Source organism: Erinaceus europaeus, chromosome 5, assembly GCF_950295315.1.
Source record: "Erinaceus europaeus chromosome 5, mEriEur2.1, whole genome shotgun sequence".
Classification (NCBI taxonomy): domain Eukaryota; kingdom Metazoa; phylum Chordata; class Mammalia; order Eulipotyphla; family Erinaceidae; genus Erinaceus; species Erinaceus europaeus.
In genome coordinates, this window is record NC_080166.1 from 643,577 (window position 1) to 668,796 (window position 25,220).

At 42.0% G+C, this 25,220-nt stretch overlaps 1 protein-coding gene across 6 annotated transcripts in view; it reads left to right on the top strand.

Annotated features, from left to right (window-relative positions):
- NIPBL (NIPBL cohesin loading factor) overlaps nucleotides 1–25,220 on the top strand; it is a 201,431-nt gene that overhangs the window by 154,733 nt on the left and 21,478 nt on the right. For 5 of the 6 annotated variants that reach the window (XM_060190959.1, XM_060190961.1, XM_060190962.1 and 2 more), the window contains 13 exons: nucleotides 85–167; nucleotides 1,017–1,149; nucleotides 1,821–1,964; nucleotides 5,465–5,554; nucleotides 5,872–6,086; nucleotides 6,159–6,285; nucleotides 6,828–6,926; nucleotides 7,028–7,174; nucleotides 10,237–10,371; nucleotides 10,907–11,005; nucleotides 11,677–11,730; nucleotides 18,396–18,504; nucleotides 19,860–19,996. In XM_060190959.1, the coding sequence (XP_060046942.1) occupies nucleotides 85–167; nucleotides 1,017–1,149; nucleotides 1,821–1,964; nucleotides 5,465–5,554; nucleotides 5,872–6,086; nucleotides 6,159–6,285; nucleotides 6,828–6,926; nucleotides 7,028–7,174; nucleotides 10,237–10,371; nucleotides 10,907–11,005; nucleotides 11,677–11,730; nucleotides 18,396–18,504; nucleotides 19,860–19,996 (1,572 nt within the window). The remainder of the gene's footprint in view (nucleotides 1–84; nucleotides 168–1,016; nucleotides 1,150–1,820; nucleotides 1,965–5,464; nucleotides 5,555–5,871; nucleotides 6,087–6,158; nucleotides 6,286–6,827; nucleotides 6,927–7,027; nucleotides 7,175–10,236; nucleotides 10,372–10,906; nucleotides 11,006–11,676; nucleotides 11,731–18,395; nucleotides 18,505–19,859; nucleotides 19,997–25,220) is intronic. The other variant, XM_060190960.1, reaches the window with a different exon arrangement.

Below are 25,220 nucleotides of genomic sequence, written 5' to 3' on the forward strand. Positions count from 1 at the left end.
GAAGTGGATCACTCATACTCATCAGTAAATGACAAAAGCATGGGAATGGGAAGTAACTGTGTAAATCAATGTTTCTCCATGTAGGTTGACCAAGACATCCTAATTACCAACTCCTATGAGACAGCCATGCGAACAGCCCAAAACTTTCTCTCCATTTTCCTTAAAAAGTGAGTAGCGTTGAACATGTTCTGACTTTGGTTTCACCAGAATTGATAACAGCTCATTAACATTGAGTCAAAATCCTCTTCTCTAACCTGAACCTTCAGTATGTGTCCCTCTTCCTTGATCCTGATGGTTTAAAATGTAATAGAGAAGTAAAACTCTTATTGTGTGACCTTGTTTGTAATGCTGGATTCTAGATGTTGACATTCTCAGTTTTCTTGAGTAAACTGTGAGAAAATGGTGTGGGGAAGTGATCAGCATAAGAATGTAAGGACTTAGGGCAATCACTAGGGCTCTCCTCCTCCTCCTCCTCCTCCTCCTCCTCCTCCTCCTCCTCCTCCTCCTCTCTGTTAACTAAAGAGGTGCATCATCTGCAAGGCTAGCGTTAATCAGGAACGCATTTCCTCTGGTAGCAGGGAGTGGGGTTGTCAAGTCTGGGCATAACTCGGCCTGTAAGAGCATCACCTTGCACTCCTGAGGCACCAGGACTTCACTCTGCCAGAGACAAGCAGAGTTGAGGTGTTCTCAGTCCCTCTCACTTTCATCCTCATTCTGTCCGTCACTCCTGCCTTCTAATAATACATCAAATCTTAAATGAAATTTGAGAGGTTGTATCAATTTTAAACTGTAGTTTGCCTAATGCTCCTTTCTTCTTGGTTATTCTGTTCTTCCTCAGTGGCAGAGTATATCCAGAGACGAGAGAGCTAACAGACACCTCCGTTCACAGTCTCTTCATTTGCCTAATGCTCCTTTCTTCTTGGTTATCCTGTTGTTCCTCAGTGGCAGAGAATATCCAGAGACGAGAGAGCTAACAGACACCTCCGTTCACAGTCTCTTCATTTGTCTCTGCACAGGTGTGGTAGTAAGCAAGGTGAAGAAGACTATAGACCACTATTTGAAAACTTTGTCCAAGACCTTCTTTCAACAGTCAATAAGCCTGAGTGGCCAGCTGCTGAACTCCTCCTTAGTTTGTTAGGGAGACTGTTGGTAAGAGTATAGCATTTAAAGATTATTAGCTTACTAGAAGACAACATAATGAGGATGTACTCTGATTCACAGATGATGAATTCTTTAACAATGTGTAAGGAAATATGACCATTGCATCTCTACTTTTTGCATGTACATAACTATACACAGTACTGTCAGTGCCTTGTAGAAAACTAAAATTGTTGTGTCCTTTCATCTTGTGACATAGAAAACATAGGGTGGTGGGTGGTGGGTCAGCGTAGAATATTATTTCTGAGCAAGAAGTTACAGCTGCCTCATTTTGAAAGCATGAATCTGACTACGGTGAATTCTTTGTCATTTTAACACTGTGGGAATACAATAGAAAAATGCAAGGAAATATTATTGTGAGTTATGTTTAGCTCCATTTGGACTTATGTAGTACAGGTTACTGAAAGGCTTTCACAACCTGCCTGTACAACAGTTCACAGGCATCAGAATTCTAGCCCAATAAACTCTTCTGAAATGACTGGATTTATACAGAAGTTTAATCAATAATTTGGTGAAATGAAAAAATCTCAGTCTTTACAAATTAAAAAGTCTCTTTATGAAAAAAAGATGATTAATGTTCCCGTACTGTGGTATGCATAGTAAGTTAATATATTGACTGTCGATGTGAATCAGACTGTAAATCTCTTTACTTTGATCTGTAGGTTCATCAGTTCAGTAACAAGTCCACGGAGATGGCGCTAAGAGTTGCGTCTCTTGATTACCTTGGAACTGTAGCTGCAAGACTGAGGAAAGATGCGGTTACCAGCAAAATGGACCAGGGGTCTATAGAACGGATTTTAAAGCAGGTATTACAAAGATGATTTGAATATGGAGAGAAATAATGCTACACTCTCTCTTTAAATTTAATTTTCATAGGAGTTGGGTGGTGGCGCAGCGGGTTAAGCGCACGTGGCTCAAAGCGCAAGGACCGGCGTAAGGATCCCGGGTTCGAGCCCCCGGCTCCCCACCTGCAGGGGAGTCGCTTCACAGGCGGTGAAGCAGGTCTGCAGGTGTCTGTCTTTCTCTCCCCCTCTGTGTCTTCCCCTCCTCTCTCCATGTCTCTCTGTCCTGTCCAACAACGACGACATCAATATCAACAACAATAGTAACTACAACAACAATAAAAACCAAGGGCAACAAAAAGAATAAATAAATAAATAAATAAATAAATAAATGTAAAAAAATTTTAAAGATTTATTTTAAAAAATCTAATTTTCATTTGTTTTGAATAGAGACAGAAATTGAGAGGGAAGGGAGTGGGGCGATACCAAGACCTGCAGCTTTGCTTCATCACTTGTGAGACCTCTCTCCTGAGTGGGGACTGGGGGCTTGAACCTTGTACCTTACACACTTGTGTGCTTTACCAGGTACAGCACCACCTGGCCCCCAATGATTTTGTTTTCCCTAGTTACTCTTAGTGTTGCATTTCATCTTGCAGATTTAGAATGAGAACCTTTGTTCACTTTCTTTGCAAACTACTATTGTCACGGTATGGTACTATTTGGCTTAATAAGACTTTTATTTGAATCTTAGTTTACTGAGCTTGTGGTTTAGTGTGCCCAGCCAGATTGTCTTATATTCTCTCTTTTTTATCTTTATTTTATTTATTGGATAGAGACAGAAATTGAGAAGGGAACACAGTGATAGAGAAGGGGGAGAGATAGACACCTGCAGCCCTGCTTCACCACTTGCAAAGCTTTTCCCCCTGCAAGTAGGAACCGGGGGCTTGAACCCAGGTCCTTGTTCATTGTAACATATGCATTCTACCAGGTGTGCCACCACCCACCCCTGCCCCCCTGAATTGTTTCCTACCTTTGAATGTTGTTATAGTGGAAAGGGTGAGGAAGGTTCTGTTTATTGTTTTGGAGAGTTTCAAGATGGGGTGAGTGCGCTCTTACTGCTTCAGTTTTTTTTTTTTTTTTCCTCCTCCAGGGTTATTGCTGGGCTCGGTGCCTGCACCATGAATCCACCGCTCCTGGAGGCCATTTTTCCCCCCTTTTGTTACCCTTGTTGTAGCTTCATTGTGGTTATTATTATTGCCCTTGTTGACGCAATTCGTTGTTGGATAGGACAGAGAAATGGAGAGAGGAGGGGAAGACAGAGAAGGGGAGAGAAAGATAGACACCTGCAGACCTGCTTCACCGTCTGTGAAGCGACTCCCCTGCAGGTGGGGAGCTGGGGGCTCGAACCGGGGTCCTTACGCCGGTCCCTGCGCTTTGCGCCACATGCGCTTAACCCACTGCGCCACCGCCCGACCCCCTCTGCTTCAGTTTTTTAAGGGTAAAGTGGCAGCAATACAAAAAACGTCCTTGAGAGAATTGATAGCTGAATATTTTCCGTCTTACCATGTACGACGTTCACTTGGTCAGCCCTTATATGTCCATAGCCATATCCTCGCTGGCCATTAGAAATGAAATACCTCTGACTTTTTTTTTACTGTGTGTCGTTAATAATTATGGAAACGCTGAGCAAGTAGTAAACAGCTGGAGAGACTGCTCAGCAACAGAGTGAAGGACTTGTGTTTCAGACGCTCCAGGTTCAGTCCCTGGACACTGTATGGAGAGTTGACCAGTGTTAAGGTGTCCTTCCTCTCATTAAAATGAATAAAATTTGGTTTTGGTCATTTCCAGTACTTAAGACAGAGACAACTGGGAACAGAAGAAAAGGAACCACAGCAGCAAAGACTCTCCCCAAGCAGTGGGGCTGGGCTCACACCAGGGGCTTGCCTCCTGTCCAAGTGAACTGCTTCTGAGCCTAGCAGTCATCCTTCCTCCCTCCCTCCCTCCCTCCCTCCCTTCCTTCCTTCCGTCCTTCCTTCCTTTTTTAATAAAAGACACTTGCAAAAAGTTCTTATCCAAATTCCTTTTTATTTATTTGTTTTTTAATGAAGACAAAGTAATAGAGAAAAGGATTCAGAAAGAGAAATAGCACTGCTTTACGACTCTGAAGTTTCCTCCCTGCAGTTGGGGGCTGGGGGGTTTGAACTCAGGTCCTTGCACGTGGCGGCAGCTGCACTCTACAGGGTGTGCCACCACCCACCCCATCCTTCCTTTTGAAAACACGCATGTGTTGCATGTGTTTGTGTCTGTGTCTGTGCCATTTATTTTCTGACCCGCCTGAGTAGGCGTGATGCCTCCATTACTCTTTGTTGGAAGGTATGATGCCGGGGGTAGTACTAACTTTAACACCGTCTGCGATGCAGATGGGCAGGGTCCAGCAATCTGAGACCATACAGAATGTCCAAGTTTGATACTGCCCCTTGCTGTGTCTATATTTTATGTAAGATTTTATTCAAAAATATTTATAGTTTTTTAGAATTACACTAATACCTCTTTTTTGCCACTTATGTGGAAAACTGAGAAATGTTATGCATGTACAAACTATTGTATTTACTGTCTACTGTAAGACATTAATCCCCCAATAAATATTTTTTTAAAGTTAATAAGGAAAGACAAAAAAATTATTTAATATCCACATTAAAGCTGACAAAAGGAAGAGATCGTAATTAATATACAACCATCTAGTACCTAGTATCTAGTATTTCTATTGAATAGGTTATAATCGATTGCTGTTTTAATGGTCATGTTTTGTTTGCCTAGTAACAGCCTGTTTAAGCTGACTTTTGTGTCTTCTCCCCTCTTCCCTTTGAGATTTATTTATAGGAGAGAACGAGAGCATCATTATGGCTTACGAACTGCTTTGGTTTGTCGATGGTGACAGAGAGAAATTGAGGGAGCAGAGAGGGAGAGAGGACCACTGTGTTAGTTACAAATTAAATATCTTCCTTCTGGATTATCCACTTTAAGTAATGTCCAAAGAGACATAGTACAGACACTAAGTCGCCATTTACTGCATCGGAAATGGTGGTGTCTCTTTTTGAAACAGAAAACCAGTGCTAGGCTGTTCTTCCTTCTGAAAATATAACACATTGTTCTGACAGACCTCGTTTTAAATATTTTACTTACTAATTGACCCAGGACAGAGCATGAGAGAGAAGCAGTGTCCCCCCAGCATGGGGTGCTGAGGGCCAGACGCAGGCCTTCATGCTCTGTGTCCAGCCTGACACTCACCGTGCCACCTTCTGGACTCTGTCCTGAGTTGTGCTGCCAGTGGCCTGTGAGCTCTTGGGAGAACATGCCGTATTCATGACAGTCACAGCCAGCCACAGAAATCGTGCGTTTTCCCTGTGGTTACACACCTAGCTTTTATTGCACGTCAGTTTTCCTCCCAGACTGGTGTTCACAACTAGATAACTGATTAATGTATGTCAGCAACATCTTCTGTTCTTATCTGGTTTCTTTTGTAGGTCTCTGGAGGAGAAGATGAAATTCAGCAATTGCAAAAAGCATTGCTCGACTACTTGGATGAGAACACGGAGACTGACCCTTCGTTAGTGGTAGGCCTCTTCCCAGCCCCACCACATATACACACCTCCTTTTCCTTTCTTTCCTTTTAAAATATCATATGCTTCTTCAAATTGGGTTTGAAGGAAAATTAGGACATAATCACGATGAGAAAAGGTTGTTTGAAGATAGCCTTTTAAGGCCAAGGGGTATTTGATAATCTGAATCGAAAAGAATGGCTGCAGCTTTGTGCACTGTAACAGATGTGTCCAGGCAGACGCACCACTGCCCATGGTGAGCGCTTTCACTAGAGAGCCGGGAGTTCTGTTGCTAATTTCATCAAACTCAAGTCTCCCAAATTTCTCTACAGTTTTCTCGTAAATTCTACATAGCCCAGTGGTTTCGTGACACAACTCTGGAAACAGAAAAGGCTATGAAATCACAGAAAGATGAGGAGTCCTCTGAAGGGACGCACCACGCGAAGGAAGTTGAGACAACTGGTCAGATCATGCACCGAGCTGAGAGCCGGAAAAAGTTTCTCAGAAGCATCACCAGAACCACACCTTCCCAGTTCAGCACACTGAAGTAAGGCCCAGAGACTTTGCTCTCTCACTGCCACAGTGACTCCTGTTCACAACTTGAGGAAAACTAAAATAGGAATGTGGTGCTTTTCTGTTCCAGGGTGAGCTCTGACACTGTGGCCTATGACGACGCCTGCCTGATTGTCCGCTACCTGGCCTCCATGAGGCCGTTTGCTCAGAGCTTTGATATTTACTTGACACAGGTAAACCGAACCGGAGTTCCTTGCACAAAACAGTACTTTTCCCAACTCTGGAAACTTGCAGGATGATGTGTTCTTTCATCCATTTTTGAAAACAAATGTTTCCTAAATAATAAAAATAGCTTTTGTTTCCATCTTTGTTTAAATGTCTTTGTTTCACAAAACTTTTTATGTATTATTACTTTCTTCCCTGACAAATGGATACTTATTTTATGAATAGCTATAGCGTAGAATCGTGATTTGTATTATAAAACTGTATTTGATTACCCAATTATTATTTAAGTAATAGTAGGTATTAATTAAAAACACACATTACGGAGTGTTACTGGGACCACCTTTCCTTGCATATGAAACAGCAATTGAAAACAGGGTCTAGGACCTGTGATAGCAAATGCCTCAGTGTGTGACCTTGAAGTTAAGCCCTTTCACTCGCCATATAAAGATCACAGGGAGTCAGATAGCTGTGTTCTCACTTCTTGTGTATGTCTTCATGCTATAATTCACCTGTTCAAAAATTTATGAAAATGTCGATGTTTGCTTGGCAGATCCTACGAGTTCTTGGTGAAAATGCAATTGCCGTGCGAACAAAAGCCATGAAGTGTTTATCTGAGGTTGTTGCCGTAGACCCCAGCATTCTGGCAAGGGTAAAGAGGGACCAATGGCTTCTTACTGGGGTTCTTTATTCAAATTAAAAGATTGGCTCCACCTAGGTAAGTCACACTTACTCTTTCTTTTTCTTTCTTAGCTTGACATGCAACGAGGAGTTCATGGGCGGCTGATGGATAACTCCACCAGCGTGCGAGAAGCAGCCGTCGAGTTGCTGGGGCGGTTTGTGCTCTGCCGCCCTCAGCTTGCCGAGCAGTATTACGACATGCTGATCGAAAGGATACTGGTACGGCCGGCATTTCCTTAGGCTCCTGCGGTCGGTTCCAATTCCACCTTACTAATAATGCGTATTTCTAACACACTGTGCTGCCTGGGGGCGGGGAGACAGCATCATGGTTATGCAAAGAGACTCTCCTGCCTGAGGCTCCCAAGTCCCAGGTTCTATCCCCCGCACCGCCATAAGCCAGAGCTGAGCATGGCTCTGGTTAAAAGAAAAGAGAGAGAGAGAGACATAGCTCACCTGGGAGAGCACATGCCTTCCCCTGATCTATTTACTAAAGTGACTTTGATTATTATTATTATTATCTTTATTTCTTGGATCGACATAGCCAGAAATTGAGAGGGAAGGGAAGTAGGGACGGAGAGAGTCACTTGCAGTAGTGTTTCACCGTTTGCGAAGCTTTTGCCCTGCAGCTGGGGACCAGGGATCTGAACCTAGGTCCTTGCACACTGTAACGTGTAACATTGGTGGACTGACTTTTTACCTTTTGATCATGTCAGTTTATTGAACTATAAATATATAAGTGTTTGGGGCAAAAATCTAGAGAGTATGTTTGTATGTATGAATGTACATACGTATTGCCATCATAGGAAGAACAATTTCAGTGAGGGCCAAGTATAGTACTTTGGTGAAAATATAGTTTTTATATATTGTGCAATTTCTTAAAGTTGAGTTACGACCAGCTCTGATAGCTCCAGACTAAACTGGAAAGTCATTAGAGTCTCCAAAGCCAACTTAAGAAATAGCTCACTAGGGATCAGGCGGTGGTGCAGTGGGTTAAGCACAAGGACTGGCGTGGGGATCCCGGTTCGAGCCCCTGGCTCCCCACCTGCAGGGGAGTCGCTTCACGGGCGGTGGAGCAGGTCTGCAGGTGTCTGTCTTTCTCTCCCCCTCTGTGTCTTCCCCTCCTCTCTCCATTTCTCTCTGTCCTGTCCAACAATGAACAACATCAACAGTGGTAATAATAATGATCACAATGAGGCTACAACAACAAGGACAACAAAAAGGGGGCCGGGAATGGCCTCCAGGAGCGGTGGATTCATGGTGCAGGCACCGAGCCCAGAATAACCCTGGAGGGGAAAAAAAAAAAACAAAAAAGAAATAGCTCACTTGGTAGAGCACATACTATAGACAGCATGCTCAAGGACCAGGCTTAAGCCTCTTGCCACATAGGAGCACTAAGCGCACGGGGAGTTTCATAGTCGGTGGAGTGGTGCTGTGTTCTGTCCTCTGTCTCCTCCCCTCTGGGTGGAAAAGAGTCCTCTGAGAGCAGTGAAATCATACAGGCATGAAGCCTCAACAACGTCCTACAGAAAGAGAGAAAGAAATACTACCCTAAGGTTCCCTGTCTTTGTTTGTTTTAAATATTTATTCCCTTTTGTTGCCCTTTGTTGTTGTTATTGATGTCATCATTGTTAGATAGGACAGAGAGAAATGGAGAGACGGGGAGAGAAAGACAGAGGCAGACACCTGCAGACCTGCTTCACCACTTGTAAAGCGACTCCCCTGCAGGTGGGGAGCCGGGGGCTCAAACCGGGATCCTTGTGTGGGTCCTTGCACTTTGTCCCACCTGCGCTTAACCCGCTGTGCTACCACCCGACTCCCATGTCTTTGTTTTTTAAGTGATATAATAATGAGCAGTACAATTGTAGGATCAGAGTTCTTTATCCCATCCCCTCCACTGGAAGCTTCCTATCTAGTTATCCCCCTCTGGGAGGATGGACCCAAGTCCTTTATGGGGAGCAGAAGGTGGGAGTCGGGCTTCTGTCATTGCTTCTCCGCTGGACATGGGTGTTGGCAGGTGGACCCACACCCCCAGCCTGTGTCTGTCTGTCCCTAGTGGGGCAGGGCTCTGGGGAGGAGAGACTCCAGGACACATGGGTGAGGGCGTCTGCCCAGGGAGGTCAGGGTGGCAGTTTGGTGACTGCGAAAGCATTACGATATAAAGAACAAAGTGTTGGATGATCGGGAACCTAGAGGTGGGAGTAGAGCAGATGAGATCTGGGGTCTTCTTATTGGAAGAAGTCAGGAAGTCTGTTTTAGGTTATTTCAAGAGCCTAACAGCTAACATGCAGGTAGGTGGACTAAAAGTATTGTCTGGGAAGACGGTGTCAGAGTTGGGACTAGGATTAGAAAGCTGGATAAAAGCAGAGAAAAGCTCCCAAATATGGTTGAAACAGAATTTAAGAAAATAATGTGGTCCAGGAGGTGGCTCCATGGATAAAGCATTGGACTCTCAAGCATGGTGTCCTGAGTTCAGTGCCCAGCAGCACATGTCCACCAGAGTGATGTCTGGTTCTTTCTCTTTCCTCCTGTCTTTCTCATTAATAAATAAAATCTTAAGTTAACAAAAAAAGAGAGAGAGAGAATAATAAAAGAACATTTTCCCTTTTTGTGTCTCAGTCTTTTCAAGAATGAGAAACACAACCAGTGGGATTCTTATTTTTCTTTTCCAAATATTTTATTGGAGAACTTAAGGCTTACAGGACAGTTGTTGACACATGACTACAAGATTCTTAAATCTAATGAACCCTGGGAGTCGGGTGGTAGCGTAGCGGGCTAAGCGCACGTGGCGCAAAGCACAAGGACCAGCGTTAGGATCCTGGTTCGAACCCCCAGCTCCCCACCTGCAGGGGAGTCGCTTCACAGGTGGTGAAGCAGGTCTGCAGGTGTCTGTCTTTCTCCCCCTCTCTGTCTTCCCCTCCTCTCTCCATTTCTCTCTGTCCTATCCAACAATGACATCAACAATAATAACTACAACAATAAGACCACAAGGGCAACAAAAGGAAATTAATATTAAATTTATAGTCTCCATTTTTATTATCCATGCATCTGTTGATACCTCAGTAGTTTCCACAACTTAGCTTTTGTAAGTAGTGTTGAAGTAAGCATCAAAGTGCGCTTATCTTTTTAATTAGTAATTAATTAGTTCCAAGAAGAGAATCAGCTGAATTACATGGTACTTCCAGCTTCAGTTTTTGAGCCGTCAGTGGCTAGTGTTTTCCATCATGGGATGGTCATGTTTAAATTTCATACATGGGCAGCTAATGATTGTTTTCTGTTCTTAGGATACTGGTATCAGTGTCAGGAAAAGGGTAATAAAGATTCTAAGAGACATCTGTATTGAACAACCAACTTTTCCAAAAATTACAGAAATGTGTGTGAAAATGATTCGCAGAGTTAATGATGAGGAGGGTATTAAGGTAAGACAGATGTTGACTACTTCAAAATTAATTTCTCTTTGGTAGTTTAAGTAACTTATATGTTTATCATTAGCTAAGTGTTGCTGATTTTAATATATAGAAACTGTAAAGGTGAATCAACATTCTTGGTTTATAAACTCAAGAAAGACTTTGATAAGTTATAGTTCTTATGGTAGTATTAATAAAATCTGAATTCTAATATGTAAAGACTGAATCACATAGGAAGTTTATAATCAGATTCCATTTTTTATTTTTAAGTGATACATACTTTCTAATTTAGTAATTTATTACAATTTATTTGTGAATTTATTTGTAATCTATGTGATATTTTTTTCCTGTTTTTATTAACAACTTCTCAAAAAGTAGTAAAAAACACTGAGAAGTGATTAAAAAGAATCTGAAAATCCATACCAAAATTTTCTAGTGGTTTATATCTTGATTACCTAATTTTACTTTTGTTTTACATTTGAATGAAAAGTTTGGGTAGGAAATTTTTACCATGTTTGTTGTACTTATTTTACTTTATTTCTTCTAGAAATTAGTAAATGAAACATTCCAAAAACTTTGGTTTACTCCAACACCACACAATGATAAAGAAGCAATGACAAGAAAGATTTTAAACATCACTGATGTGGTAAGAAGGACTGAAGCACGAGGGTCCCAGTGGGTGCAGGTCTTAAGTGTGGGCTGCCCATGAGCATGGTGGGCCAGGAACAGGGTGCAGCAGTGCTCACAGACTGTGCTGGACTCAGTCCCCGCACCACATAGGCGCACGCGTCACAGACTGTGCTGGACTCAGTCCTGGCGCACGCATCACAGACTGTGCTGGACTCAGTCCCCGTACCACATAGGCACTCGCGTCACAGACTGTGCTGGACTCAGTCCCCGCACCACATAGGCCACAGACTGTGCTGGACTCAGTCCCCGCACCACATAGGCGCACGCGTCACAGACTGTGCTGGACTCAGTCCCCGTACCACATAGGCACTCGCGCTGTCTCAGGAAGATGAGTGGCTACTTCTCTTTCCCTTTTAATAATGCTGATGATGAGATCTGGGCCTGCACTGTGCCTGAAGTCTTTGCTTAGGCCATAATCTATTGGTGATTTCAATACATTAACTTGATTTCTTGAACTCTTTTTGAGTTTTATTTCAGAATCATATTTTTTAACATTGGTTAATCATTTGCTTAAGTGTATTTTAAAAAGCACTGTGCTAAGTGGAACACCTTTACACTTCAGGCTAAAGCATAGCAAAAGTATGATTTCTTCTTAATTTGGGTGGTTTCTCTCCATTTTCCCCTTAGGTTGCAGCCTGCAGAGATACTGGATACGACTGGTTTGAGCAGCTCCTTCAGAATGTGAGTATTACTGGGCCTTGTGATGACTAACACATGACGGGGATGGGTCAGGACTTTGTAGACTTTGTTTTACTTCAGGGCCTTCCTCTTTACTGAGTACTTAGAGAAAAGTAATCTTACTTTGGGTAAGGAAGACTTATTTCAATATTTTAGGCTAAATGTTTTGATTAGCATCCCAATTTATTGATGACTCCGTTGCTTGTTGTTAAACTTAGTTTTCTAAACCACTACTTGACATTCTGTCTTGCCCCTTGTAGATACTTATTTCTAGAACCATGTAACCTGTATGCTAGACATGAAGTCTATAAGTAGATCTAGATTGCATGCCAGTGTGTATTTACATTATTTAATGTGCTATGAGATATGTAGAATATCCTGTAATACTGTAGGAATAAACTAATTATCTTTAGACTTTTATAATGTAATTGCTTATCACTTTTTTATTTTAGAAATTTTGAAACAAATTAAAGTACCCATTACCCAGCTTCAAAAAATTATCAATATCATTTTCCCAGTTTTGTTTTGTTTCTCCTCTCTCTCTCTCTTTCCTAGCTGTAGTACTTTTAAAGCAATTCAGTAATGTTAATCATTTCATCCATACTTTAGTACTCATGTCTAACAGAAATGACTCTTAAACAACAACCTGCATATCGTTATCTATGTGAGAATAGATACTAAGTACCTGGAATCTAAGGACTATCCAGTGTTCACACGTCCCTGGCTGTCTCAGCAGTGTGTTTGTTGCTTTGTTCTTCATTTCTGTATTGGGGGATTAATGGTCTGCAGTCAACAGCAAAATACAGTAGTTTGTACATGTGTAATTTCCCAGTTTCCCACATAACAATACAACCCCACTAGGTCCTCCTCTGCCATCATGATCCAGGTCCTGAACCCTCCCCCACCCCTACCCCAGAGTTCTTTTCTTTGGTGCAATGCATCAGCTTCTGTCCATGAGTGAGATTGTCCCATCTTCATCCTTCTCTTTCTGACTGACCTCACTTCATATGATTCCTTCAAGCTCCATCCAGAATGGGGTGAAGAAGGTAAATACAATTGGTTGGCAAAAGTCTGGGTAGATGCAGCTCTTCTTAAATCTTCATCTTTAAGAGTCCAACCCCTGGCTGCTCCTCCTTTTCATGCCATTGCCAGTCTGTGTTTCCTGTAGAATGTTCCCCATTCCAGGTTTCTCAGACCTCCTCTTTGTGGTGTCACTGAAGTTATTACTCCACCCGCCATTTTCCCTTTAAATTCTTGAGTTCAGTTGGGGGCGGGGCAGGAATACTCCATAGGTAGTGCTCAATCTTAACACGCCACCTCAGAAAGCATGCTTAGTTGTCCCACTGCCCGGGATGTGCGAGTGTGGGTATCGTCAGCCGCTTCTTTCATAAGTGATGTAGCATTTCCACTGGAAGTCACAGTATGCATATCCTATTTTACTAGTTTTAAATTATTGGAAGTCTTTTGTCAGCTGCTGGTTTTGTTTTATTTATTTATTTTCAGCCAGAGCCCTGCTCAGCTCTGGCTTATGGTGGTACAGAAGCTTGAACCTGGAACTTTGGAGCCTCAAGGCCTCAGTTTTTGTTTTATCACTGGGTCTTTGAGCTGTGCAGCTGCACTGCTCCTGGCAGACTACTGCTTTCACTCTTGAGTGTCAGGTGTCAGAGGAGGGCGCTGCCGCGCCGCTCAGCCGTTCAAATAGTTGCCATGCTTGGCGTGCCAGGGCACACACCTGCGTCTTCACGGTAGTGGGAGCTCTGCGGGGAGCTGTCTCCTGGCCCGGATGACTGTTGGGTTTCTCTCAAACATAGTTGTGCACGGGAACGGGAGGGAATGCTGGGTTCTCCCGGTGCTTTTTATTTTTCAGAATGACGGGCTTGCTCCATCTTTTAGTGTCAGTGTCAGCTGATCGACTCTTCTGTCTTCCCTGTGTTTTGATTCACTGCAGCTGTAACTTTTGCAGCTCCAGTTGTCCCAGCTGTGTCAGAGTAGCCCTCGTCGGTCGACCCTATCCTTCCTTGTGCTGTGGAGCTGGGCACTCACTTCCTGCTTCTACGAAATACCCTGAGCTTCCCTTGCATCTTCCCTGCGCCAAGCCTGTGATCAGCCAGCTTTTTCCAAAGTGCCCTCATTTCCTTTTGCAGAAACAGTTGGGGTGCTGTCATGTATATTGACAATGGACCCCCATAGCTTTGGGCTCTTTGGATGATAAAACCAGAAAAATGCATGTTTTTGATAAATAAACTTATTTCCAGTGTATAGCTTCATTAATTTGACCTGGGGGCCTGGGGGGTCATCATCACTCTGGGATGACTTTCTTCAGATAGAGACAAACAAAGAGACAGAGAAAGAGACCATAGCACCAGAGACTTCTTCACTGCAATGAGAGTCAGGCTCAAATCTGTATCACGCGTATGACAAAGCAGCACAGTTCTCCAAGTGAATTATTTTGCCAGCCCAGCCTCATTGTTTTTGGTAGTTATATTCAGCCCTCTAAGCTGCAGCACAGTCATACAGACTCACCCTGGCCCTGAGAAGCCACCACTGACTGTTGGGGGTTTGGTAGAGTCTCCTATTAATGGAACGTGGGGGGCTTGTGCCCGGTTGCTTGGAATTAGCAGACTGTTGCTGGTATAATATTTATTCATTTTTATGACGGACTAGTGCCAGTAGGGTGGAACCTCTGTACCTTTACTAAAATTCACAGATTTATAGATCTATCTTATTTCTTGTTTAGATTATTGCAATTAATACTGCAGGGGGGCTGGGTGTTGGTGCATCTGGTAGAGCGCACATGTTACGATTGATACTGATGTAGATGTTGTTTAGGAGAGTTTTTGTAGAGATGGCTTTATTTTCCTCTCAGATAAATTCATGTGCTAAGAACCACCACATTTTTGTTTTGTGCTCTTCAGAATGGCTGAGCCATTCTACATCTCTTCCAACAATGTTTCAGTGGCTCTGTGCCCGTACCAGTACCTGGTCTTATGAATCTTCGTCAGTTGAGTCATTCTGGTGGCATCTGGATACCACTTTTAAACCACCTCCATGATGTTGGCTTTTTTTTTTTTTTAATTTTTTAATCTTTATTTATTTATTGGATAGAGACAGCCAGAAATTCCAAGGGAAGGGAGTGACTGGAAGGAAGAGAGACAGAAAGAGACACCTGCAGCCCTACTTCACCACTTCCAAAGCTTTCCCCTTGCAGGTGGGGACCAGGAGCTTGAACCTGGGTCCTTGAGCACTGTAACATGTGCACTTGACCAGGTGTGCCACCACCTGACCCCTCATATGTTTTCTGTGTTTCCTAGCCTACAATATTGTAGCCTCTCTTCATGTTTTTATATACTGGACTAAACATATTTCTCTCCTATATTGAATAATTTGTTCTCTGTTACAGAGCCTGTGACCATATTAGTTAGGGTAGGGGCATAATAATTTCTAGAAGACTCTACAGTGTTTCATTTGATAATTATAACACATGACTATTAAGTGTAACTATCAGATATGTCCTTACTTAAGATTCCTGAAAAGAATCTAAGATTAGAACTCTATGTATTATCAGCAAGTGGTTAGGGACACAGCATAATGGTTATGCAAAAAGACTTTGGTGCCTAAGTCTCAGATTCAGGATTCAACCCCACACCACCATAAACCAGAGCTAAGAAGTACTCTGGTTAAAATAAAAGTAGATAAATAAATAGATTATCCACAAGTTAGAAGCAGAAAGGAGGGGAGACCAGGTGGTGGTGTATTTGGTAGAGCATACATGTTTCAGTGCACAAACTCCTGGTTCAAGGGCACAGTGAAGCAGGGCTGCAGGCTTCTCTTTCTCTCTCCCTCTCTATCTCCTTCTTCCCTCTCAATTTCTCTTTGACTCTATCTAAAATAAATTTTAAGAAAAAGGAAAGGAAATCACTGGCTTTGTAACTTCTTGTAAGTCATAGTTCTGTAGTGTTTAAGTCTTTACTCTAAGTGACAGTTATCCATGCAATTCTTGCGCCCATATGCTTAACTTTAATTTCTGGGGGAAATGTTAACAGTGTCACTATTCCCCTGCGGTAGTCATGAAGCTAGTGCGGTTTAGTTCTGTGAGAGAAAGGTAGCTCAGAAATGTATGTGAATAGTTGTTAAATGGGCAGAAACGCTATTAGCAGCCATAATATGTCCATAGATGTTACGAGAAGCCAGGAAGGACATAGAGGGTGGGTATTTGGAATTACTGAAAACTCCTGCATCGCAAGGAATTGGCCCGTTTTCTATTTCCGTGGAAGCGCACATACACACATTTCATCCAACTCCAGATATTTTTCGTTTTCATTATTTTCTGTTGGACTTACCTCTTACAAATCAGTGATTCTATGTTGATAAAATGGAATTCCCTGTGGAATCTGAAGTATTGACACGAAGTGGGTTCATATTTACATGCACACCAGTCTTGTTATGTCTCATGTGGTTTGTCACACATGCGCGAACTAGAGTCTAGCAGTCATTTTGTTGTTAGTGTCTTAAATAGGAAACCTTAAATGTCTCAGATATTGTTCCTTTAGAACTTGTTTATAGATTTGTTTATTTTTTGGGGGGGGAGGTATTGAACCAGAACATCATTATGGCATATGTGATAACGGGTCAACCTTGGGACCTTACGCTTAAGAGTCCCACACCTTATCTGGTGTGCTCAACCCAGCATGCCACCCTGACCCCATTTTCAGTAAATAGGATTGAAAATGGCTATCAGAAAACATTTTAACTGATTTCTACTTCAACTCAGAAATCAACTTTATATAGAATTTTATATATATTTAGAAAAGAACTATATGACAATATATTTTTGACCTTTGTATAGGAAGGTGTTCCTTAAACAAGTCACAAAAGTCACTATCTTGAAAAGATCAATAGTTATACAGACTACTCAACTTTATTGACATATTAAATGTAAATCAAGTCCATATTTTACAACCACTTGGTGACAAAAATTTGAGAAATCAAATAATAATATGATAGATTAGAGATGAATTAAATAATGTCTTAGATACTGCTGATAATCTAGAAACTAGTTTGGAAAGCACCTTTGTGTTACTTAGTGAAGTCACTCATATAGGTGACAGCCCAGCAGTGACACTGTTACATAGATGTGTGCCAGGAGACTCATTTTGCCACAAAAATTGTGATTAACCTTTTTTTTCCCCCAGAAAAATTGCTGAATGAATTGCAGTGTAGAGACATAGCAGAGAGAATAAATAAGCTCTAGCTGCCTGCAGCAGCCTGGGCTGCAGTTAATAGAATTGTTGACTAAAAAGGCCTTGACCCTCCAGTAGGATGATTTTTTTAAATAAATTAATTGGCTTGGTAAGGAGAAAATCTCTGCCATTACTATTGATACATCATCTATAACTTTCAAAAAATACTGTAAATAGTATAAAGTTTAGATGATGATTTTAATAAAAAATAATAAAACCCTACTAGTCACGACTTGGAAAGTAAAATAGGGAGCTGGGAAGAGAAAGGAGCACATTGGAAGTCTGCTATAGGGAGTGGTCTTGTCTACGTCGGGTTCACCGGGGACCTTCACAGTGATGAGCTGAAAGGATGTCCACATGCTAGTTGACGTTTTGTCATGAACCAAAATGGATGGTTGACCATTTTGTGTATACTTGTATGTGATGGAGAAAGTAAAGAAAATTTAGGGATAGGGACTGTTGGCCTCCTTCTCCCCAGCATAGCAGGCTAACATGACGGTAATGCCAAGTGGGAACCATCATTTCTGGTCAAAGTAGAAACAAGAAGAGTTGCTTTATTCCTCTAGAGCGGAGCAGACCAGTGCAGACGTGCCTCTTACAGGGAGAGCTTCAGTTTTACTGTGCAGCACTAGCCGCATGTAGTTATTTGATTTTTGCTAAATGTTAATTCTTCAGTCACACTAGTCATATTTTAAGTGTCTAGTAGCTGTAAGTGACTCGTGGGAAACAAATTGGACGGTACAGGGAGAGACTGTGGCTGTCATTGCAGAAAGCTACACTGGGCAGCTCTAGAACTGTTCACAGATGTCAAATATATATTTCAGTGTCTTCACTATTAACAAAACAGAGCCACCACTGACCTGTGATTATGGAAGGCAGGATTGGTTCTGGTTTTTGGCTTTTACACTAGTCTCTCAGTTCCTCTCCTCATCTTATTATTCATAATACTTTCTACTAAAGATAGAAGAAATGTCTTATAATTGCATTTTGAAGTACATTTCAAATGTAATAATCATGTAAATTGTGTAGCTAAGCCCACGATACACTTCTTTGAGACATCACAAGACTTGACTGGGAATTCTGGTTTATTAAAGTCATTCAGCCTAGCACTGAGTGTGACCTGACTGGGAATTCTGGTCTATTGAAGTCATTCAGCCTTTCTCATTTTTGTCATATCCTGTCAGGTCCTACACATAGCAATTTATAAAACTTCATACTAAAATTATTTGAAAGTATAAGGTATTGGTTTGTATGATATTTTTAAACATTTGTTACCTTTTTTGTTCTATTTGCATCTCCAGTATTGCTAATGACAAATTGAAAAGCTTAATACGTGTGGACACAGTGCATTTATCTTATTCCTGCCTAATGAATAATTCTACTGGGATTCTTTTTTTTGTTTGTTTTTTTACATATATACATATATAGTTGTTGAAGTCCGAAGAGGATTCCTCATATAAACCTGTGAAGAAAGCTTGTACTCAACTTGTTGATAATCTAGTTGAGCACATCCTTAAATATGAGGAATCTCTAGCTGGTAAGACATTTTATATGTTGGTTATTATGTTAATTTATAAGATTTTGAAATACATGGGCATATTTCTTATGTTTGCCTCTGGCTTTGCTTAGCCTATTTATATTTACTATATCACTTTTTAATAAAACTTGTCACACACTAGATTATAATGCTGAGCTTAAAAAATAATCAAAAACAGCATATTCAAAGTTTAAAATATGTCTCTTTCACATATATTTTAATAGCATATAATTTTAGATTTTCGATGTCATGTTGAACAGGAATGAAAGTCCAGGGGCTGATAAACACACACACACACACCACCCCTAGTGGCACCCAGCAAAACCACCTGATATCTTATACATCATTTAAAATCTTATCTGAAAATGAAATTGTTTTAGCTATTACAGAATAGTTAATTATTTGTAGTACTTTCCTAACATTGCATATAATTGTTAAATAATTTTGCTTAATTTTGAACTATAACAATGTTAAAAAATTGAAAATTTCTTTCAAGGAATACACTATGCTATCTATATTATTTACCAGTCATAAACCTTAAAGTTTTTAATCAGAATACAGACATAAATTACATAAAACTACAAAAGTCCTAATTGGCATCTATTGCTTAAACCACACAAGAGTAACACTTATGTCGGCTAATGTGCATCAGTGAGGAATAATTTTCCAGAATAGGGACCCAGGAGCCTCAAACAGAGGCACTCAAGAGAACTGTTGATATTTTTGTGCAGTCTCCATATTTGTTTCCATTTTCCATAAGCATTTTCCCTTTTTATCTCCTTGTTCTGTTCCCACTATTTTCCCTGCCCCTAGGTGATACTGTTGCTGCATAATGTTAAAAAGTCACTGGTTCAGTTTGCCTCCAAAAAGATGGTTATTTTTTCCTAACATTTTCCTCCCACCAAAATAGCTTTTTGTCACTAGAATCTTAATTTGCCGCCTGTGTTTACAAAATGTTCTCCTGCCATAGCACCATTGGTTTGTCCCAGTGCCCTTACACATGGTATCAGCTCATCTAAATGGTTTCTGTTCGCTCCTGTTGACTTTTTTATCCCATAGTCCGCTCCATTCACTTTTACATGTAACCAACCAGCACCAGCTCTTTGTAACAGTAGTCCTGTTCCTGTCACTGTAAAATTTGACTTTACATAGGGCAGCCTCTTTGTCTTTTATTCTTAATTTATTTAACCTACATAATAAAGAGTGAAGCTAAGCTGGTATGAGTGCTGATCTGGCCTATTGAAGCCCAGGCTGAGGCTACTCAGGAGACGATGCCTAGTAATTTAGGAAATGTTCTGTATAACTCCCACTGCCTCGTCATATTGTAGTGTCTGATTTCTCTGTTTGTTTTCCAGACTCTGACAATAAAGGTGTGAATTCTGGACGACTGGTAGCTTGCATAACCACGCTGTTCTTGTTCAGCAAAATAAGACCCCAGCTCATGGTCAAGCACGCCATGACTATGCAGCCGTATCTTACCACTAAGTGTAGCGTAAGTATAGAGCTGTCTTACTTCCTGTGTGGCATGAACCATGCAGCCCTGCGGTTTACCTCAGGGTGTCACTCGCTGAAGGACACTGGCTTTTATGACGACTTTCCTGGGAGCATTACTTCTGAGTGTTGTTGAGGAAGTCCAGGTTCCATGCTTAGCTTATCAGACGAGACTTTTCAGTAAACGTGACTATTTTTGAGACCTCTGAGGTGAGTGAGGCAGAATTCTGTCACTGAGAAATTTATTGTCTTTTGGATATTGAATTTGTACATGTGTTGTTACATTTATGTTGTCTAATATTAAGTAATATAGCATAGCGGCTATAGTGAGGTATCTATAGGAAATGCTAGTTTAAGAAAGACTAGAATGTGAGCAGTTTTCACTCACTGTGCTCCTCGTGTTTGTAAGGAGACTTAACTTTCACTGCTAAATTCGTTTTGCTTCTATGATAAATTTGGTGTTTTTGTTTTTTTGGTCATCTAAATAAGTTGTAGCTAAAATCCTCAGTAAGTCCTAAGAAGTTTTAAGAACTGTAAAAAGGAAGAAAAAAAAAAGACCCAGAAATTAATGTTGTTTTTTTAAGCACATAATACTTCTGAGGCCCTAATGTAACTTTAGGACTTATATTAAATCCAGAAATAAGTTATTATAGATTTGTGACTAATAGTAGTAGTTAATATTTATTCAACTCTCGGGTAAGTACTGTAGAGAATTTTACATGAATTATTTCATTTACTATGTAAAGTAGATGTCATTATTTTCTCAGTTTTAAAGATAGGGTACTGGGAGTCGGGCGGTAGCACAGCAGGTTAAGCACAAGTGGCGCAAAGTGCAAGGACTGGCGTAACGATCCCGGCTCCCCACCTACAGGGGAGTCGCTGTAGGTGTCTGCAGGTCTGCAGGTGTCTGTCTTTCTCTCCCCCTCTCTGTCTTCCCCTCCTCTCTCCATTTCTCTCTGTCCTATCCAACAACAACAATAAAACAAGGGTAGCAAAAGGGAATAAATAAATAAATATTTTTAAAAAATAGGTACTAAAGTTTATAAATAGGCAGCCCAGGAGGTGACACAGTGCATAAGCCATTGGACTGTTAAGTTTCTAAGTTCAGTCCCTGGCATCACATGTGCCAGATTGATGTTCTAGTTCTCTCTTCTTTTTCCTCTCTATATTAATAAATAACATCTTTAAATAAGAAAATATAAATCACTTGCCCACTGTCGCTTAGGTAACCAGTCTCAAACTCAGTATTAGCCATGACTGTTTGCCTCTAAAAATCTACACTGTATAAATAGTTAACCCTACTTTACTTCATTCCTTTGTTTTTATGTTATTTATTTTTTCATATGCACTAAGACTGTGCGTGTGAGAGAGATTGAGAAGCCAGAGCAATGCTTAGCTACATGTAGCAGTGAGGGACCAAGCTGAGAACCTCAGGAAAGCAAGTTTCTCTTCACAATGGGAATAGGAGCCAGCAGGGAAGCGTGGGACCTCTGTTTCTTAGAAATGGGCGTCTAGTCCTTTCTTAATCATTTAATTTACAGTATGTTGAAGGTATGAAAGCATGGCGATAAGAAGTTTACACTGATGTAATAAGCTTAGAGAGTCCAAAATGAGTGTCAGTCTTTTGCTAAGAAGAAAGAACTGTCCCAACAAGAAGAACCCACGTGTCCCAACAAGAGATGAGGGGCTGAGAAAGTTTGGTTAGAATTAATGAGTTATTTACTTATTCCCTTTTGTTGCCCTTGTTGTTTTATGTTGTAGTTATTGTTGTTGGACAGGACAGAGAGAAATGGAGAGAGGAGGGGAAGACAGGGGGAAAGAAAGACAGACACCTGCAGACCTGCTTCACCGCCGCCTGTGAAGCGACTCCCCTGCAGGTGGGGAGCCAGGGCTCGAACCAGGATCCTTATGCCGGTCCTGGTGCTTTGCACCACATGCGCTTAACCCGCTGCGCTACCGCCTGGCTCCCGAAAGTTTGGTGATATACACAATGAAATACTACTCAGCTGTTTCCCCACCTCATCTTGGATGGAACTTAATGGACTCATGTGAAGTGAGATAAGCCAGAAAGAGAAGGATGAATATAGCATGATTTCATTCATAGACACAAGTTGAGAAATAAGAACAGACGGGGGAACACAAGTAAAACTTGGACTGGGCTTGGTGTGTTGCAGCAAAGTAAAGGATTACGGGGAGGGACTAAGTGGGGCGGGGAGTGTTCAGGTCCTGGATGATTATGGGGAGGGGCTAAGCGGGGCGGGGAGTGTTCAGGTCCTGGATGATTATGGGGAGGGACTAAGTGGGGCGGGGAGTGTTCAGGTCCTGGATGATTATGGGGAGGGGCTAAGTGGGGCGGGGAGTGTTCAGGTCCTGGATGATTATGGGGAGGGGCTAAGTGGGGCGGGGAGTGTTCAGGTCCTGGATGATTATGGGGAGGGGCTAAGTGGGGCGGGGAGTGTTCAGGTCCTGGATGTTTATGGGGAGGGACTAAGTGGGGCGGGGAGTGTTCAGGTACTGGATGATTATGGGGAGGGACTAAGTGGGGCGGGGAGTGTTCAGGTCCTGGATGATTATGGGGAGGGACTAAGTGGGGCGGGGAGGGACTAAGTGGGGCGGGGAGTGTTCAGGTCCTGGATTATGGGGAGGGACTAAGTGGGGCGGGGAGTGTTCAGGTCCTGGATGATTATGGGGAGGGGCTAAACGGGGCGGGGAGTGTTCAGATCCTGGATGATTATGGGGAGGGACTAAGTGGGGTGGGGAGTGTTCAGGTCCTGGATGATTATGGGGAGGGACTAAGTGGGGCGGGGAGTGTTCAGGTCCTGGAACGTGATAGTGGAGAAGGACCTAGGTAGGGTGTTAGAGTGTTTTGCATAAAATTGGGAAATTTTAAACACGTCAACAACTGTAGTTACTGTAAAGCATTAATCTCCACAATAGAAAAGAATAAATAGTGATACTTAGCCATAGCAGTCAGATGAGGGGAAGAGATTAAAGAGATACAGATTGGAAGAGAAGTCAGATTGCCACTATTCACATATGATGTATGACGTGATGTTTAGAAAATCCATAATAATCCAATAAGAGACTCCTGGGAATAATCAATAAGCATAGTAAGACGGCAGCATACAAAAATCAGCATGCAACATTCTTCTGTGCAAACAACTGAAACCAGAAAAAGAAACCCAGATACTTACTTCATTCACTGTAGCAGCAAAGACAATAAAATAGATCAAACAAAGAAGGTGAAAGATGTTTATACTGACAGCTGCAAGACACTTATGGAAATACAAAAGCCAAAGAAGTGGGAAAACATCCCGTGCTCATGAATTGGGAGAATTAACATCATCAAAATGACTATTCTAGCCAGAGCTGTATACAGATTGTATTGCCTATCAAGACCCTGCCAAGCTTCTTTGAGAGTAAAACAAAAGATACAGTTTATCTGGAGACACAAAATACCCAGGATAGCCAGAGCAGTCCTGAGAAAAAAGGAACAAAAAATGGAGGCATTACACTTGCTGACCTCAAGAAATATTAAAGATCTAAATATTAGAAGTCTAAAATTTATAGAAGAGAATGCCAGTGAAACTTTGCAGGACGTTCATATCAAAGATGTCTTTGGGCACTCAAGCCCCTGGTCATGGCCAGAGAGTGGAAGCAGCCTACTTGCCCATCAGCAGATGACTGGATAAAGGAGTTACGGGGTATAGACTCCATGGAATACTGCTCTGCAGTCAAAAAAGATGAGACTGTGTCCTTTGGGACAAAATGTACAGAGATGGAGGTGCTGGTGCTCAGCAAAATAAGAGATAGAAGGTCTGGCTTCCGCAGTTGCTTCTCCACTGGACATGGATGTTGGCAAGTAAATCCATACTCCAGCCTCCTCAGTGCTGGCTTATGGTAATGTATGGATTGAACCTGGGACTTTGGAGCCTCAAGCATAAGGAAACTACCAGATGGTTTTAGTCTTAGGCAGAAATATATCCAAACAAAAAAGCAAGTAAACTCTAAGGCTTGTGAGAACTCTGGTGGTTATCTTTGGGATGGGTGTGGTGTGGGACTCTACACTGTCATCTTATAGTCTTGTATCGCACTATTCATTAATAAGTAAAAAAAAGTATAAAAAAAAACTTACTACAGAGCCACCGTAATCAGAACAGCCTAGTACTGGAACCATAAATAGACACACAGGCTGGTATTACTTATATTAAAGAATTGAGAGCCCAGAAGTCAGCCCCCCTAGCTAATTTTTGACAAAGGAGTCCAAAACATACATACATAATACATACATACATACAAATTATTTAATACAATTTACAAAAGAAAGAGACCTGCTTCACCACTTCGGAAGCATCTCCCTGCAGGTGGGAAGTAGGGGCTTGAACCCCGGTCCTTGTGCTTGGTGTGCCACCACCCCACCCCACACGAATCTTCAGGGCCAGATTGTCTTTCCTGACCAGAGCTGTTCAAGCAACTTTGTAGGATGTAGAGCAACCTGTCTGCCCTGTGTTCACTGAGCACCACTGGTATCCTCTGCACCCTTGCCGTGACAACCAGAACAGTCTCCAGATAATTACCAAACAGACTCACTCACCAACTGATCTGTGTTCACATACTCTGCTTTGAAAAATACTAAACCTAAAATACCTTATTGCTGTGGCTGGGCGGTACACCCAGTGCACATACTGCTGTGCACAAGGCTCTGGGTTTGAGCCTCTGCTTCCCATCTGTGGGGGTAGGGGGTAAGCTTCACAAGCAGTGAAGCAAGTCCTCAGGTGTGTCTCTCCCTTTCTGTCTCCCCTCCCCTCTCAATTTCTCTCGTCTTGGCAAACAGATTGAAAAAAAGATGGGGAACATGAAGGAGTGGGTTCATAGTGCCAGCACTGAGCCCAACAATAACCCAAAAGTCCCAGTGAATACTAGGGCTGTGATGACACAGCATCATAGTTATTTTTAACACTGTGCGTAAAGGCAAGGATAGAGCCTAAGGAGGCTGGGCAGCAGCGCAGCAGGTTAAGCGCACATGGCGCAAAGCACAAGGACCATGCAGGGATCCCGGTTCGAGCCCCCGGCTCCCCCACCTGCAGGGGGGTCACTTGACCAGCGGTGAAGCAGGTCTGCAGGTGTCTGTCTTTCTTTCCTCCTCTCTGTCTCCCCTCCTCTCTCCCATTTCTTTCCTATCCAACAACAACAAGGGCAACAAAAATGGGGGGAAATGGCCTCAG